This window comes from Oncorhynchus keta, chromosome 25 (genome assembly GCF_023373465.1).
Source record: "Oncorhynchus keta strain PuntledgeMale-10-30-2019 chromosome 25, Oket_V2, whole genome shotgun sequence".
Taxonomy (NCBI): Eukaryota; Metazoa; Chordata; class Actinopteri; order Salmoniformes; family Salmonidae; genus Oncorhynchus; species Oncorhynchus keta.
Window position 1 is genome coordinate 26,886,018 of NC_068445.1, and position 15,733 is coordinate 26,901,750.

At 39.8% G+C, this 15,733-nt stretch overlaps 1 protein-coding gene across 3 annotated transcripts; it reads right to left on the bottom strand.

Moving 5' to 3' along the window:
- Positions 1-589: 589 nt before the first annotated feature.
- Positions 590-11,635, bottom strand: LOC118358466 (T-box transcription factor TBX1-like). 3 transcript variants are annotated; one of them, XM_035736334.2, is made up of 9 exons: positions 11,612-11,635; positions 10,792-11,029; positions 9,016-9,355; positions 4,926-5,027; positions 4,529-4,700; positions 3,877-4,032; positions 2,442-2,509; positions 2,041-2,141; positions 590-1,708 (listed from the first exon to the last, which is right to left on the bottom strand). In XM_035736334.2, the coding sequence occupies exons 1-9, from the start codon at positions 11,618-11,620 to the stop codon at positions 1,323-1,325; spliced, it is 1,572 nt and encodes a 523-aa protein (XP_035592227.1). In that variant the 5' UTR covers positions 11,621-11,635; the 3' UTR covers positions 590-1,322. The 3 variants fall into 3 exon arrangements, with proteins under 3 accessions (XP_035592227.1, XP_035592225.1, XP_035592228.1); XM_035736332.2 differs by having other exon boundaries at positions 9,016-9,406; XM_035736335.2 differs by lacking the exon at positions 11,612-11,635 and having other exon boundaries at positions 9,016-9,406; positions 10,792-11,433.
- Positions 11,636-15,733: the final 4,098 nt, after the last annotated feature.

The following is a 15,733-nucleotide window of genomic DNA, read 5'->3' on the forward strand; positions in this document are numbered from 1 at the left end:
CTACAAACAGCATATACACAGGAACAATAGTTAGATTTTGTTTCAGAAAAATAAATAAGGTTTGATTTAATAGAATGGGATGGATAGAATGTATTGATTGAGTATCAGATGTTGTTGCTATTGGCAGATTATTTACTAGGTTGCTCAATAGCATGCCCAGTTGTAAGGGGGAAGAAATATTTTCATGCTATTCAGTTATTTGCGTACACACACACAATTAATGTGTTTGGCCTTTCCATGTGTGTGTTTACTTTTTGAAGTATGATCCTAGAGATCTGCCAAATTACTGTGCAACTATGTGTGTGTTTAGCTTGATTCCTCTATGCAACACACCATTTCATAATTCTGTAGCTCCAGGTGTGGATGCTGACATTTGAACTGTAGCATATCAGTGCACAACCTAATGTTTAGACAGGTTCTAGTCCTCTTTCTCACATATACACTGACTTAACACTATCAACCAACTGGGTAAATGCGGCTTGAGAAAACAGAACAATGCAATCAATGAGGCAAGGTCTTTCCTGGCCCTATGATAGCACACAGGGATTTGAATGGAGAACTGGGAGAAGGATGCTTTATGAATTAAAAGTAAAGAATTTCATATTTATTTTACAGTTACAGAACAGTCATTCTGCTTCTTTATAGACTTTGAATTGTTGCAAGTCAGTGCCATGGTACAATCTTCTCAGGGCGGCATCTCAAGATGGTTAAAAAATATTTTTTTCTTCTAAAAAACAATTAGGTGTTTCAACACCTATCCAATGAGCTCAACATGCAAATGTCTGGTCTATCTATGGAAGCTTGATTGACTATATAACATATGGCTTTTCTGAAAGCAAAAATGACAAAAAGTGCATCCAACACAAAAAAAAATAATCAATTCCAGTCCGAATATAATGCATCATCCATGTTTTAAGAGAAGGCCCTGGTAAGCTGTTTCCTCTGTAAGCTGGCTCACTGTCTGCGCCGCTCTACCACGCAGGCAAAAAGGTGCCCTCATGTAGAGCTATTGCTGTCAAAGTTCAGAGGTCAAGACAGACCCCTGCTCGGTCTCAGAGGGCCAGTCTGTACTTCCTGCCAAGATACGTTTCCCTTAAATAAATACGGTAGTTTTTGTCTCTCTGAGGGAATGGGGTATCCAGCAACCGGGTGTGCCGCACAACCTCCCAACCTTCTAACCTCCTGACGTTGCATCAGCCATGAAGACAGAGTTGTGTTGTTGTCCCTCCACTCCTGCGTATTTCCTTTTCCACAGCACTAGCTAGCTAGTAGCCGAAGCCCTGGTGTGTGGGCCGTGGCTGCCGGCTACAGCTATACAGTCATTATCTGGGACCGTAGTCATAGTTAGCGGGGGCACTAGTTGTGGAGTACATGTTAGCTGTGGCTGGGTTCATGTGGTGGTGGTACGTGTGTCCTCTGATGCCGGGTATGGGGTAGGGTGAAGGCCGGGTCTTAGCCCCCAGGTAGTGTTCGTAGGATGTGGGGTATTTGTAGGGGTGGTGGTGCAGGGTGTCTTGGGCCAGTGGGTGGCCGTCCGGGATACGCAGGTCGTGGGGAGGGCTTGGCCGGCCACTGGTGAGGGGGACGGCGTGGAGGCCTCCTTGGACGGGGAGGGCAGGGCTGAGGACACGTGACATCAGCTGGTGGGCGGGGTCAGCGTGTATCGGCGTGCCATTGGGGTCCCGGTCGTAGTCCCGCCTATTGTCCTCTAAAGTCAACAACAAACAAAAGCAAACAGTCAGAGATAGGCTTACTGTAAAGTAGGCATATTAGCCAATCATTAGCATAACAAAGGCATTTTTATAATTGTGCAATCTACATTGTGAAAGCTACATTTACTGTAGGTGATCTCTGTTCAATATTTTATATGGATATTAACTTATGAAAGATAACATTTACTCGTATTTCAGTTATAGCATTGCTAAATTGAGATTAAATGTGTACTTTGTTCTAAAAGATAACAATTCCTGGATTCAATAACTCTCTCAGTGAAAGTAATGAACTATATTCCTCATCTGAGACAAAGGGAGGGCTACAGACCTTTCTCTGAGCCGTTCTGAAGTGGGGGAGAAGACATTGGATTCCTTGTTCTGGCAAAGGCACTCATAATTGGCAGAGAGCCTGGCCTATGATTCCTGGGCCTGGAGCAGAGAGAATGGATTTAGTTACACTGACTGTACCTACTCTTTTAATGTGTGTCAGAAATACCAATATCTTAACTATGTAATAAGGTAGAGAAGGCAGATAACAGAGCCACAAGACATAACATGAGTAAATGACATTTACATATGTTTGTGTCACATTTGCTGTAAATAGGCTATTACATATTTCTTATTCACTGGTTCCATTCAGACAATTTGATGCACTTTTGTAAAAATGTATCCAGTTCATTGTCGTTGATGAATGGAGTAAATTGAGTTTCAAAGTGTGTGTTCTCTCACCAGTCCTCTGGATCACAGTCCCTGAAGCCTTTTGCGAAAGGATTACTGGCGATTTTTAGCTGCGTTATCTACAAGGAAAAGGACAAAGTCAAGTAAACATTCATGTCAAAGTGGAAAGTCCAATAGAACAACACATCATTACGTGACATATACACGATTGTTCCAGGCTTTTGGGTTTAGGCTATGATTAAACACGTGAACGTGTAATATTCATGAAATACATAGTAGCCTAGGCCTCCTATACTCGAAACGAAAAAATAGTGTGGAACGTATCTCTGACTATGGCGAGATAGATCTACTAACTAGTGAGGCTCAAAGCATTTACCGTTACGTTGACTTAAAGAACGACACTATAGCGACCCCTCTCCTTTTATCGAAACGTAGTTTATGCCAATATATTATAACCAACATGAAGGTAGGCATTTATCAACAAACAAACGGAAAACGTAGTTTTGATAATTGCCTACAGTTTAACAGGTTTTGTGACCTTGACACTGAAATGAAATGCCAGCTGAACATGTCATTTTTAATAATTGATGAGACCAATAGTTTTGCACATCCGTGAATGAAGTTATGTGGTCATGAATATCCGGAATGTGTTGATCAACAAACTTAAAGCCCCTCGGTGCGCGTTGGAGACCCGTTAGAGACCGAGAGGTCAAACAGATAACACAGAGCAGGAAAGACCGAGGAAAAAAAGAGAGTAACTGGACAGCTGTGCAGGGGCATCAGTGCACCTTTCAGGCGAAAAAATATCATGTAAACGAATTATGTTCAGCTATTTCATACAAGAAAAACATTTGTTTAAAGTACACGGGATCAAAGCAAGAATGAGTTGCTCCATAAAAGGAATGATGCAACGTCAAATAGCTCTTTTTACATTTCTTAAATTTGGTTTATATTTAAAGATGGTTCGTTTAATCCTTAATGTGTTTCACATAAATTTAGATTTTTTGAGGGGGGAAGTTTTTTTATGTAGCCTAATTTTGTCATAGTGCATTATAGTCGGGTTTACTAGCAGTAGGCCTACATGGTGTTCATTTGTGCCCTCTTGGAAATATGTAATAGTCAAATCATGCACACATGAATTAAAACATCTAGGATTCGTTTGACAATCGAATGATTTTTCATGCAAATTATTAGGCTATTACTTACTAGGCTAATACTATGAGTTTTACTTCATTATTATGAATAGAGGCAAACAGGCTGGGTCCACGTATATCGTGCTGTTTAATGCCTTCCGCTTTATAGTTTGCCTTATTCAGTTACACTTTTTAAATAGCCCCATGGTGCAAAAACACTGCATAAAGTTCGTGAGTTTGTGAAAACACAAAAACATACTACAACAAGCATCCATTATCATGCTGTGATTTGATCATATAGGCCTAATGTGTGTTATTATATCTGCATAGCATGTAAAGTTAGCTATCCTTACCCTGTGGTTCTGGTACGCTGTGACCGCCGTGAACCGTGTTTCCTCAAAAACAAACGTCTTATAATTCTCCTCGGCATACTTCTCACTGTCTTTGCGTGGGTCCACGTAGACGACGTGGAATCTCGGCTGGTATCTGTGCATTGAGTTCAGAATGATCTGCAGCGGGAGCGGGGAAAATGTTAGGCCTAATGGAATAAAACTGACTTATAAAATTAACTCAAAAGCTCAATTGACATTTTTCTCGATTGCGATGTCTCTAAAAAAAAAAGTTTTCATAATCCCCTGATGGCTAATCAACGCAGGGGTTAGTTAATAAGCACAATTATCTTGAAAGTCAACACATTTTACGCACTAACCATTTTACGCACGATGACATTGATTAAATCATTAAAATTATGATTAACATTATGTATAATCAATCAGATCTATTCATCAGGAATGAGTAACCTGGAAAAAAACTATAGGTGTAGGAAAATACATTTGAAAAAAGTAACTATGTCCGTGGAAACATTTTGGCACACAAGTCAAAACGAATGTGCAGGTGCTTTATAAATATAAATATTAGACTCTCTTTCAAGTCATTTGAAAGCAATGGCAAGCAGTGTAAATAAATACTTTTTTTGTAAACTAAGGTCTTCGTTACAATACTTACATGTCCATTGTCATCCAGTAAATTGTTAGTCAGTTTTAGTTTATCGAATGAGACTATCTGCTTCATCCACTGTGCGCCCTTGGCGGGAGAGTCGGGGTGGTAATGAACTCTCCCGGGAGTAGCAGGGTCAGCTTTACCCGCCACCAGCCAGGAGGAGCTGTGAAAAGCATACCTAAGACAGGAAGAAAGGAGCAACATTTTAATTGAGGTTTCATAGACCTACATTCTGTTTTTCAATTGAATTCCTTGTCTCGGGCCTATACTTTGAGTTGGATACATGCTCATTGGAACATATGCCATAGCCTATACATTCACTGCAGCGAAAGTAGACTGGCACAAAATATTTTCCAAGAAAAGTATAGATTTGTATCTTGTTCATTTGGTAAATAAAATGTACCTGTATCGTTTGTCGTCGACTGGTAGGAAATCCATTAGCAGCATGTAGTCTGCCATAGGATCCATTCCAAATATTTTCACTTGAAATGTTGGAAACATTCGCCTGACAGAAGAAAACAAAAAGCTCTATCATTGTCTATGGGTTCATCTGCAAATGTTTGTCACTGGGGTTTGCTTGCGTGGGATTTGGGAGATTGTGGCACATCCCCGTCAGAAAATAAATTATATGTTGTGATATACTTCGCGATATTATTTTAGATTACACCATTTATCCTTTTTTTCTTTTTTCAACAGTCGAAAACATTATCTCACCCGCAGCCAGTATTGTTATAGGGTATGCATTTTGCATTAGGCCTATATATTGTTGCTGAAGGCCTCATGTTATAACGCCTTCCAAGGAAGAAGGAGGCCCAGGATTTTCGTTTTTTTTTTGTGTATGAAGTGATTCAATGCATGAATAAACAATGTTAGAGTATGGTTACATTTTTGCAAATTATGCTGAGCTTTATTTAACACTGTACAGTGGTTTGCGAAAGTATTCACCCCCTTCACATTTTTCCTATTTTGTTGCCAATACTTTGTAGAGCCACCTTTTGGAGCAATTACAGCTGCAAGTTTCTTGGGGTATGTCTTTATAAGATAGGCACATCTAGCCACTGGGATTTTTGCCCAATCTTCAAAGAAAAACTGCTCCAGCTCATTCAAGTTGGATGGGTTCCACTGGTGTACAGCAATATTTAAGTCATACCACATATTCTCAATTGGATTGAGGTCTGGGATTTGACTAAGCCATTCCAAGACATTTAACTGTTTCCCCTTAAACCACTCAAGTGGTGCTTTAGCAGTATGCTTAAGGTCATTGTCCTGCTGGAAGGTGAACCTCCATCCCAGTCTCAAATCTCTGGAACACTGAAACAGGTTTCCCTTAAGAATTTCCCTGTATTTATCGCCATGCATCATTCCTTCAATTCCGACCAGTTTCCCAGTCCCTTCCAATGAAAAACATCCCCACAGCATGATGCTATCACCACCATGCTTCACTGTGGGGATGGTGTTCTCGGGGTGAAGTGAGGTGTTGGGTTTGCACAAGACAACTGTGTTTTCCTTGATGGCCAAAAAGCTACATTTCTGTCTCATCTGACCAGAGTACCTTCTTCCATATGTCTGGGGAGTCTCCCACATGCCTTTTGGCAAACACCAAACCTGTTTGCTTATTTTTTTCTTTAAGCAATGGATTTTTTCTGGACACTCTTCCGTAAAACCCCGCTCTGTGGAGTGTACGGCTTAGTGGTCCTATGGACAGATACTCCAATCTCCGCTGTGGAGCTTAGCAGCTCCTTCAGGGTTATCTTTGGTGTCTTTGTTACCTCTCTGATTAACGCCCTTCTTGACTGATCTGTGAGTTTTGGTGGGTGGCCCTTTCTTTATTTTATTTTTTATTTTACCTTTATTTAACGAGGCAAGTCAGTTAAGAACAAATTCTTATTTTCAATGACAGCCTAGGAATAGTGGGTTAACTGCCTGTTCAGGGGCAGAACGACAGATTTGTACCTTGTCAGCTCGGGTTTTGAACTTGAAACCTTCCGGTTACTAGTCAACGCTCTAACCACTAGTTGTTGTGGTGCCATATTCTTTACATTTTTAAATAATGGATTCAATGGTGCTCCGTGGGACGTTTCTGATATGTTTTATAATCCAACCCTGATCTGTACCTCTCCACAACTATGTCCCTGACCTGTTTTGAGAGCTCCTTGGTCTTCATGGTGCCGATTGCATGGTGGTGCCCCTTGCTTTGGTGGTGTTGTAGACTCTGGGGCCTTTCAGAACAGGTGTATATATAGTGAGATCATGTGACATATCATGTGATCATAGTTAACTAATTATGTGACGTCTGAAGGTAATTGGTTGCACCAGATCTTATTTAGGGGCTTCATAGCAAAGGGGTTGAATACATTGAATACTCACCAGTTTTCCATTTTTTTAGTTTCACTTCACCAATTTGGACTATTTTATGTCCGTTACATGAAATCCCCCCCAAAATCCATTTAAATGACAGGTTGTAATGCAACAAAATAGTAAAAACGCCAAGGGGGGTGAATACTTTTGCAAGTCACTTGCATTCCTCTTGCATTTCTCTTCTGCCCTTTGATGAATTCTAACCACACACACACGTTGTTGCATCAAGGGACACTTATTTTCCTTCACCCTATCTTTCATAAATTGGCCTACTCTCTCTTTCTCTCTCCCCTCATGCACACACATGCAGACGGGGTGGGGTTTCTCATATACCTTAAAACGTTTTATTGTATGTGAAGTAATCCGCCAAACCAGTGAAAGTGATCCTAAAATCCTTGCTCAATTAACTTCAGTGTCTATTCAATGCTGCAGTTGTGGATAGGTGAGGCTAAAGTAGCTTTTAAAGTGCTCTCCCTCAGATCCTGTGTTGCTCAGTGTCTCTGGAATGACAGATGTTGTTCTGCTGTCACCCTATAACACAGAGCAGGTCAACTGAGCATTCGTAAATGCCATCTCTCATGGACATCAAATCCTAAAATAAATATTGAATAATAAACGCAGTAATTCATAGTATGGCAAGTGGGCCCAAATTGTCCAGTAACAATTGCCTACGACATTGCATAAATAATGCCTATGGTCATATAGCCAAATTCACCAATATGTTTTTTGACTGCTATTCATATTTATGCTATCAAATGCTATCAAATATAGTTTTATTGCTCCGTTGCCTACGAGACAGCATGTAAATATTAAGGTTATATTATGAGAGGAAGAAATAGGCACAGGCCTGTAATTTTACTAATACCTGGATTGTTTACAGTAGCAAGTTATTTTAATGCAAAACTTTCTAGCTTTTGAAAAGCGCAAAATGTTGCATTTTGATAGGGTATTAAAAGGAAAGGGGTGCATAACCGTAACAGTTGAATAAATTAGCTATAACTCAAAAGTTGGATATGCGTCAAAATCTCCATGATTGATGTATTGTAACAGGCCAGGTTACTCATTCCTGTCGATTTGGAAATATTTGGTTGTTTTCGCTGCATAACATTTAGAAGTTGTTCATTTGCAGGTTTAGAAGAAGTAACTGCTAAATGCTCACTTTTGTTCATTAAACTGATAGCATAGCTAGCATACAGAAATCGGTGGTGGTAGTCAGTCCTTTGAACTGTAATACAGTTGATTGGTGATGATGGGGTTGGCATCCATACAAGCATTACTACCTCGAATTCCATTGACATCTTTACCGCATCTATGCCATTGCCCGAAAAATGCGAATTCTGGAACGTTCTTTATAGTTCTCTATCTGTTTTAACAATCTCATGTATTGTCCCCTACACGCCTTAGTTATGGTGTTATTACTCTGTATACGATAGGAAAGCACAAGTTTAACCTTTGTGAGGTGGGCCTTTATGTCATGGAAAGCATGACTGACACAGGGGAAACAGAAGGGCCTTTACGCATACAATTATCCCCTAAAAACGCATGCGTAACTTGTATCAACGCCCTTTCGAATATCGTAATTTTATTCAGTCAGAAATAATAAGCTTTCTCTGCCCACACGTGTAGGCCGTTTAAAATGTTTGCTGTGAAATAGCCTACCCTTCATTGTATCCACTACTCCAAATTAAATAAAAATGCTTAATTTCAGAGAATGTTTAACATAAAAACTGCAGGCACAATATTTGATTCGGTTACAGTCTGACTAGAAATTATATTTAACACAACAGTATATTACTTTAATAGGCCTAGTTTTTGAGTGAATATTTTATCTAAATATTACAGTAAAATGAGCTAAGAGATGTTTTCAATAGGTCGATAAGCTTGTATATTGCTGCGTAATTTCTATTGCAACATCACACCAACATCAATTTGTAATTGAGTAAATACACACCAACTTTAAATATATTCTCCCAACGTATGTCATAATTTAGGCCTACTTTGCGTGTGTAAGCTCTCATGGCATACATTTGAAATAGGAAACTAAATATTTGTTCATAACATGAGCTTATATCTGGAAGACCAATGCACCCTAACCCAGTGAAGCCTGCATGTCTCATGGTGTAACTTCCACTCACCTTCCAGCCTTAGTAACGATCATCTCCGTTCCCAGGTGATTAAATTCATCCCATAAAGCTTTCATCTCCAACTGAACGTTAATGTTGGCCACCTTAGGGTTCTTTTTCACCAGAGACTTGCTGTTTGGTGTGGAACTGGGGGACGAAGAGGAACAGTTGGAAGACCCGGTGTCGCTCTGCTGGGCCTGTGCGGGGTTCGACCCCGAGTAGTTGTAGCTGTGTTGAGCGGCCGGGCATGGCTCAAAGTGGGTGTCATGTTGGCTGTAGGGGTCCCCGGGGGACGGAGAGAGATGGTAACTCCCCGGTGCGTTGAGGCTGCTTAGGCTGCTGGTCGTGAAGGCTGCAACATCGCAAAAATGGGACAGCTGCGTCAGCCACGGACTGGATATTGCTGAAATCATTCCAAAAGCTGGATTTTACTATATGCTTTGCGCACTGAAAGCAGTTGTAGTCCTGAGTTATTTTTTTCAAAGTCAAACAGCCTTTATAGATTTTCGAATAGTTTTACAATAGTTTCCGTTTCGTGCGTCTATTAGTATTTTCTGCGTCCTTTAATCCCCGCTGTTGCATCCAATGCTGTAATAAACTACAGCCTAAATCCTAAAATGCCAGTTGCCTTTAGTGAATTCGCTCGCAACGTTTCTCGCAAAAAGTTCAATAGCGAGGGGAAAAAAACATTTAGAACTTTTATTTTGCTGCGTCCCTAATTATAATTCCCAATACTGACCAAAAATGTTTTTGTAGAGCTATAACCCTGTGCATACACGTAAATTGTTTTTTCGATTGATTGTGTTCAAAAGTATTCCAGGCGGCCTCCGCTCTGCTACGCTACTGCGGTATGCTAGACTGCAATCCAGACTTCTCTCTTATCTCTCTACAGGGCCTCCCCTTCACGATAAAACCGGTTCTTATTTCTATTTAGATAAGGAACTGCAGGTAATGTGCCTTTCCTCGCCTTGGGACGAGACTGATTGACAGTGAAGTGCGCCCCTTTTAATGGGCTTTCCGGCACCCATTTACTTTTGGATAAGGGTATCGCCCACATCGTCCTCCTGTAACAATAGACGGGCTAGCTGGCACAGTGAAGGGACAACTTTTTTACGAGGTAAACAAACACGTATATGCATGAACAAACAAACGCAACATTATTTTGGGGTTAATGTATCTTGAATTATTATTATATGCCAAATGGAACTGGGATAAGGGACCCAATTCCACTGTGTTGGACATAGGCCTATTGTCAACTGTTTTTACCATTAATACGCACTGGTGACCCATGAACCCCCTCCCCTAAATTCTCATTCCTTATTTTCAAAATGTGTTCTCGTTCTCTTCTCTGATGGTAGTAGCTTGTGTAAGAACTGAAATCACTATTTTGACAAGCTTCTGCAGTTCTGTAAAGATATCATTCGCCTATGAACAGTTTTTTTTCCCCGAAGTTATGATTCGTTTAAGTTATGAATAACTTCCTATTGTCATATGCACCATATTTTTTCGCGGAATATTCCTATAGTATATACTGGATGTGACTTTTCGGGAATATTTTTATATGAACTTACCTTTACATTGTAGCCTAGTCTAGCATCAACATTGTTTTATTGATAGAGTTACACTAACTCAAACATCTGGATGCTCAATTTTAGTATATTGCCGGAACAAGATCACATCTGTATGCAACAACAACATAAACAACAACAACAACAACATGAGATGAGCAACAAACAGACTTGAAGCAAGCAAATATTTACAAGGTTATTGTCAAGACCGCGCTCGTACCTTCCATTTCTCTGGTGACAGTGCTGTAGTGCATTTTAAACGAAGTGTAACAGTTGTGCTGGTTTTGCTTGTCCAGGCCAGTGCGGTGTTTGTCAAATCTTGCGTTTCCTGCTTGCTCCGCAGCTGAAATCAGAGAGGCTATACTGAAAGCATTTGCTTTTGGAGAGAGGGGACCGCTGTCGTCCATAGGCGAGAAATCAGGTCGAGAAATCCGTCTCTCCTCTGCTTCCTTTACGCCCTATTCCAGAAAACAGAAGGCTAGACACAATGCGCAGGAACATACGCTGCAATAGTTTTACATTTCTCCTCTAACATTCGTTGATATTCAGTGACCTTTTGGCGAAGTAGTTTAGGTAACTCCGCTGTTTTTAAGGCAAAGTATTTCCACTGAATCTTTTTGAAGATATGGTCAACATTTATAACTTTTCCATTGCACGAATTCAATTGATATGCCCAAACACGTCCACATGATTCAAAACCTCGTTCATCCGCAGAGAGCTCTTCCCTTCTCCCCCATTCGGCGGCTGGGTGATGTCATAAGAGCTCGCTCGTCTGCCTTGAGGAGAAGCTACCGCAGAGAGAATGTCAAAAGTGAGAGCTCCACGCCTCCCTTGCAGGGCTCGAAAAAAAGTGTACACGCTTTGACTGGATGTTTTATTTGAATAAGATCTGGTCAATCATGTGCCAAATTTGAATACACTTTGGGAAAAAAGTATAACGTCATTGCGGATGTCCGGTTTGAAAGTGCTGCAATTATACAGTAAATTATATTACTGGGTATTTTGGTTGTGCAATGATAGCGCGCGTAATTTCCAAATACCTTGGGCATGGGGCCGTTGTTGTCCTGAGCTTCTTGGTCAAATGAACTAGGTATTGTTGTTGCGTCTATTCTTATGGAGTTTGGATTAATGTATTAATTTATGGTTATTTGGTTCCCATAATTTCCCAAATGTATGTATTGCCTAATTGGTGCAATGGCTGCACCACCCAATACAATATGACCTCACTTAATACCTGAATACTATTGATCTCACGATCAGACATTAGTTAGACATTTGTTTAACTCATATGGATTATAGCGTTTTATTTTTCGTAAAGTAAATGATTGCCTATTTTTTTTGCCTGCCAATTGTAATCTCAACGCGTACAGCTATATTCCATCGTATGATCGTTAGTTTGTGGCTGGCTGGACATATTGGGTCTTGTAGTCAGTAAACAAAGTTCAGCGCAAGTGTTGCAGAATAAAGACTGGGGCTACTGCCCTGTGAGCCTGCTATAATGCAAGGAGAGCTGCGTCGTGCGCTTTGCTAGACACTTGACCTTTATCTTGCGTTTACAGTATCTCTTATCAGCTTATCAAGCTTCATAATTAATTAACAGTAACAAAAGTTTTGTTTGGTTGAGTTACTGCGATAGCAACCGGGATTGAGTCTAATTTACACTTGGGCTATTGAATAATGCTTTGCTGCAGCGGGCTAATGGGATAATTTAGTGAGCTGCACCGCTGTTGTCTTTGTAGATTAGACCTATTTGTTTTGGATGTTTTCTTAATGCAATCAAACATAAATAAACTACTGTGGTAATCTGTTGTTTTTAAGTTTAGAATTGTACATAATTATTTGGATCATTAATATAATTTAACCTTTATCTTTAGCCAACATAATTAACTCATGCAATAACCTTGAAAAGGAACACATTTATTTGACCTTAGCCAGCAACCCCTGATTATTTATCTTTCAGCATCTAAAGCAAAGGCCAAATACACTTAAGTCGTATGTTGTTATACAGTAGCATCTTAAAATGCTAAACCAAGTGTGATAGACAAATAGGTCCACATCATTTCTTGATAGGATATAAATCAAGGACATGTATTATCACTTTATTGCCATGTCGTCTATCGGCCTCAGTGTTCACTGTGCTGTTTTGATATTTCATGAAAATGCAAGACTAACATTGTTTTATTATCTTGAAGATTAAGTAACCCACCTAAAGAAAATGGCCATGTATTTTGTTATATTTTATCAGATGATGCCATTGATACCAGCTCACTTCATCATTGCCATGTCGGAAGCGTCCTTTCTTTGTAAATACTCAGGTGATAACAGACAAAATACAGAACCTGATCAAATAGGAAGACTCTTTAGGAATTCGCTGAAGGCCTTGGCGCACATGCGGGAGGCGACAGAAAACACGTATTCAACAAGCTTTGCACGAATGAGCTATGAATTAGCAAACACATAACATTTCCTAAATAATGAGAGTACTGGTTTATACTCTCATGAAGTAATGTTTATTTTATTTTATATATACAGTATGTTCATTACTTAATGAATGGACAGCCTAAACATATTATGTTTCATATTGTGTTTCCTGACATGAGTGTCTTATCTTCACCTATAAATACAATTATACATTTTAGACTAGCCTATAGCTAGGTAGGTATACGTTCACGTTGCAAATAAGATAAAATAGCAGTAGCTCAAAGAATTGGTGGACATAGGCTATTGCCATATTGGCCATATTCGTAGTAATTTGAACGGCAATATTTCCTGACCATTTGAAGCCCATATCTTACATTTATTTAAAGCGTGGTGAGTTTGGTGGGACACTCCGCAGCGCTGGTAAAGTTACCCGTTATGACTCTCGCTGGCTCCTCACCATGTTCAGTTGCCAAACGTTCTTGGACGTTTCAGATATAAATGCCATGAATAGAGCCGACGTGATTCCTTATTCTACAACAGAGGCATATTTGTTATGCAAAGCATATTCCAAACCGAACGTTCCAAAACGTTGCGTCCTGCTGAACGCGCCCGAGGTGTGCCTGTTGCAACTTTGCATAGTTTACCGTGGTAGGTCTACCTCTGAAGTTTTTACGGTTCTTTTGCGCGCACTGAGAATCATCCGGTCATAGTTACTAGTTTTAATGGTGCCTTTAACCTAGTTTATGCTTTGTCTCGGTTAATGTGTCTAAACATTTATTAAGCCTTTGTTTGTTTATTTGTGAATGAATTCAAAAGTGGTCATCTTAATAGATGGCCCTGGTTAGTTAGTTTGCATGATTTAGACTGTTCAAATCGTGTTCTCAGCATCCATCGTCAAAAGATACAGATATACATCAACAATTGCATGTCTTAGGCTACAGGGGCGGGATAGATCAGTTAGCCTGCAAATGATGGAAAACACAATGACTGTTTTTGTATTTATTTGTATATTTTATATTTCAGTTAGGCCTATTTAAATGGACCATAGCAGACAATATTTATCTGTCGTTATTCCGATGTAGTCTATAAGCGTTAATGAGGCCCACTCAAACGTTAGCCCAGCAATAATGATGTGGAGGCCTAATTTAGAGTTATTTAGAGTCAATTGTGTTTATTTTACGCAGTAGCTTAATGTAACGTATTTCGTCCTGCTGTATGTTAGTTAGCCGACTCCTCGAGAAATATTCGATAGGTTATTCCCTTATTTGGACGTTGACGCATCCGAAGAGGCCTCGGTGGATTTTGTCCAAATCCGGGACATCATCTCCATCAGTGACGCAGATATTCCGTCTAGATAAGGAGCAGCGAGCGGGGACAGCAGTGCCATTGACCTCCAAATGCAGGAAACCGGGGACAAAGGAAGTGATGTTGAGCCAATGTATTTTACTCATCTCACTGTTTGTAGTTCTCTTGGTTTTTATGTTGTTTCAATAAGGAATGCCATAGGCCTATTATTGTTCACACGTTTCATATGTAGTCAAGAGTGTAACTATTAACATTTGAAATGCAATTTTGTGATCAATGTTCAACAGCTTTCATTGTCCTCCGTTTGCAATTGCCCCTTTAGACCTGTGCTTTTGAATATAAAGTACCTTAATCCATAGATTACACGTTTTCATTCCGTCATCTTCTACTTTCTGCCCGACCAATGACATGTTTTAAACCTAACCCATCACGCTAGCGATATAGGTAGTGATGTCATTTTCTTATTTTTAAAAAACGTTTTCACGTTAGTCTTATACTTCCATAAAGCGGAACACACTTTCATTAAGTAGCCTAGGTTAAATGGCCCGAAAACGTCGTGCATAATTCAATGTTTTAGGGGGTAAAGCATGCATCAAGTTTACAGGCGCAATATTTGTAATGATTATTTTTAACTAGGAAAGTCCGTTAAGAACAAATTCTTATTTACAGTGACGGCCTACGGGTGATCAGTGGGTTAACTGCCTTGTTCAGGGGCTGAACGCCAGATTTGTACTTTGTCATGTTGGGTTTTCGATCCAGCAAACTTTCGGTTACTGGCCCAACGCTCTAACCACAAGGCTACCTGCCTGTGGCACCAGTGGACACCGGTGGTTTGTTTAACCTTTTAAAAACATGTTTTTATCGTGCCCAATCATGTTTTACTAGGAATAATATGCACCTATGCACTTTTTTTGTGCACGTGATATTGTGTACTATATAGGCTTTTGAATGATTTGTGTTCTGCATATAGGGCTATATTTCTTTTGAACAGTTCGATTTGGAATATAGCGTACCCTTTTTTTAGACACTTGAAAGATTTATATTCACTGGGTTACATGTATTTATTTGATCCAGTTCACCGAACAGATTGCCTATTTGTTGTTCATGAAGTGAATAAACCAGTGTCACACCATGGACGAAAAATCCTTTCAACATTTATTTATCTTTAGTCTTCCTACCTCATCACTTGCTACTATACTTCTCCCATGTACCTTATGTAACATGGTCTAGTGTCCTTTTGTGTTTCTTTATAGGATAGGCTATAACTTATGTTGTCTCCAGTAATATGTTTATACCACTGCGCGTTATACGTGGCTTGCGCAATGAAATGTGTATAGCAAGCAATATTTCGTTTATCATTTCTTTTTACCCCCAGGAGGGATGTATAAGTCTCTGCAAAAAACAACATTTGTAGCCTGCCGTTGGGTTTTACGTTA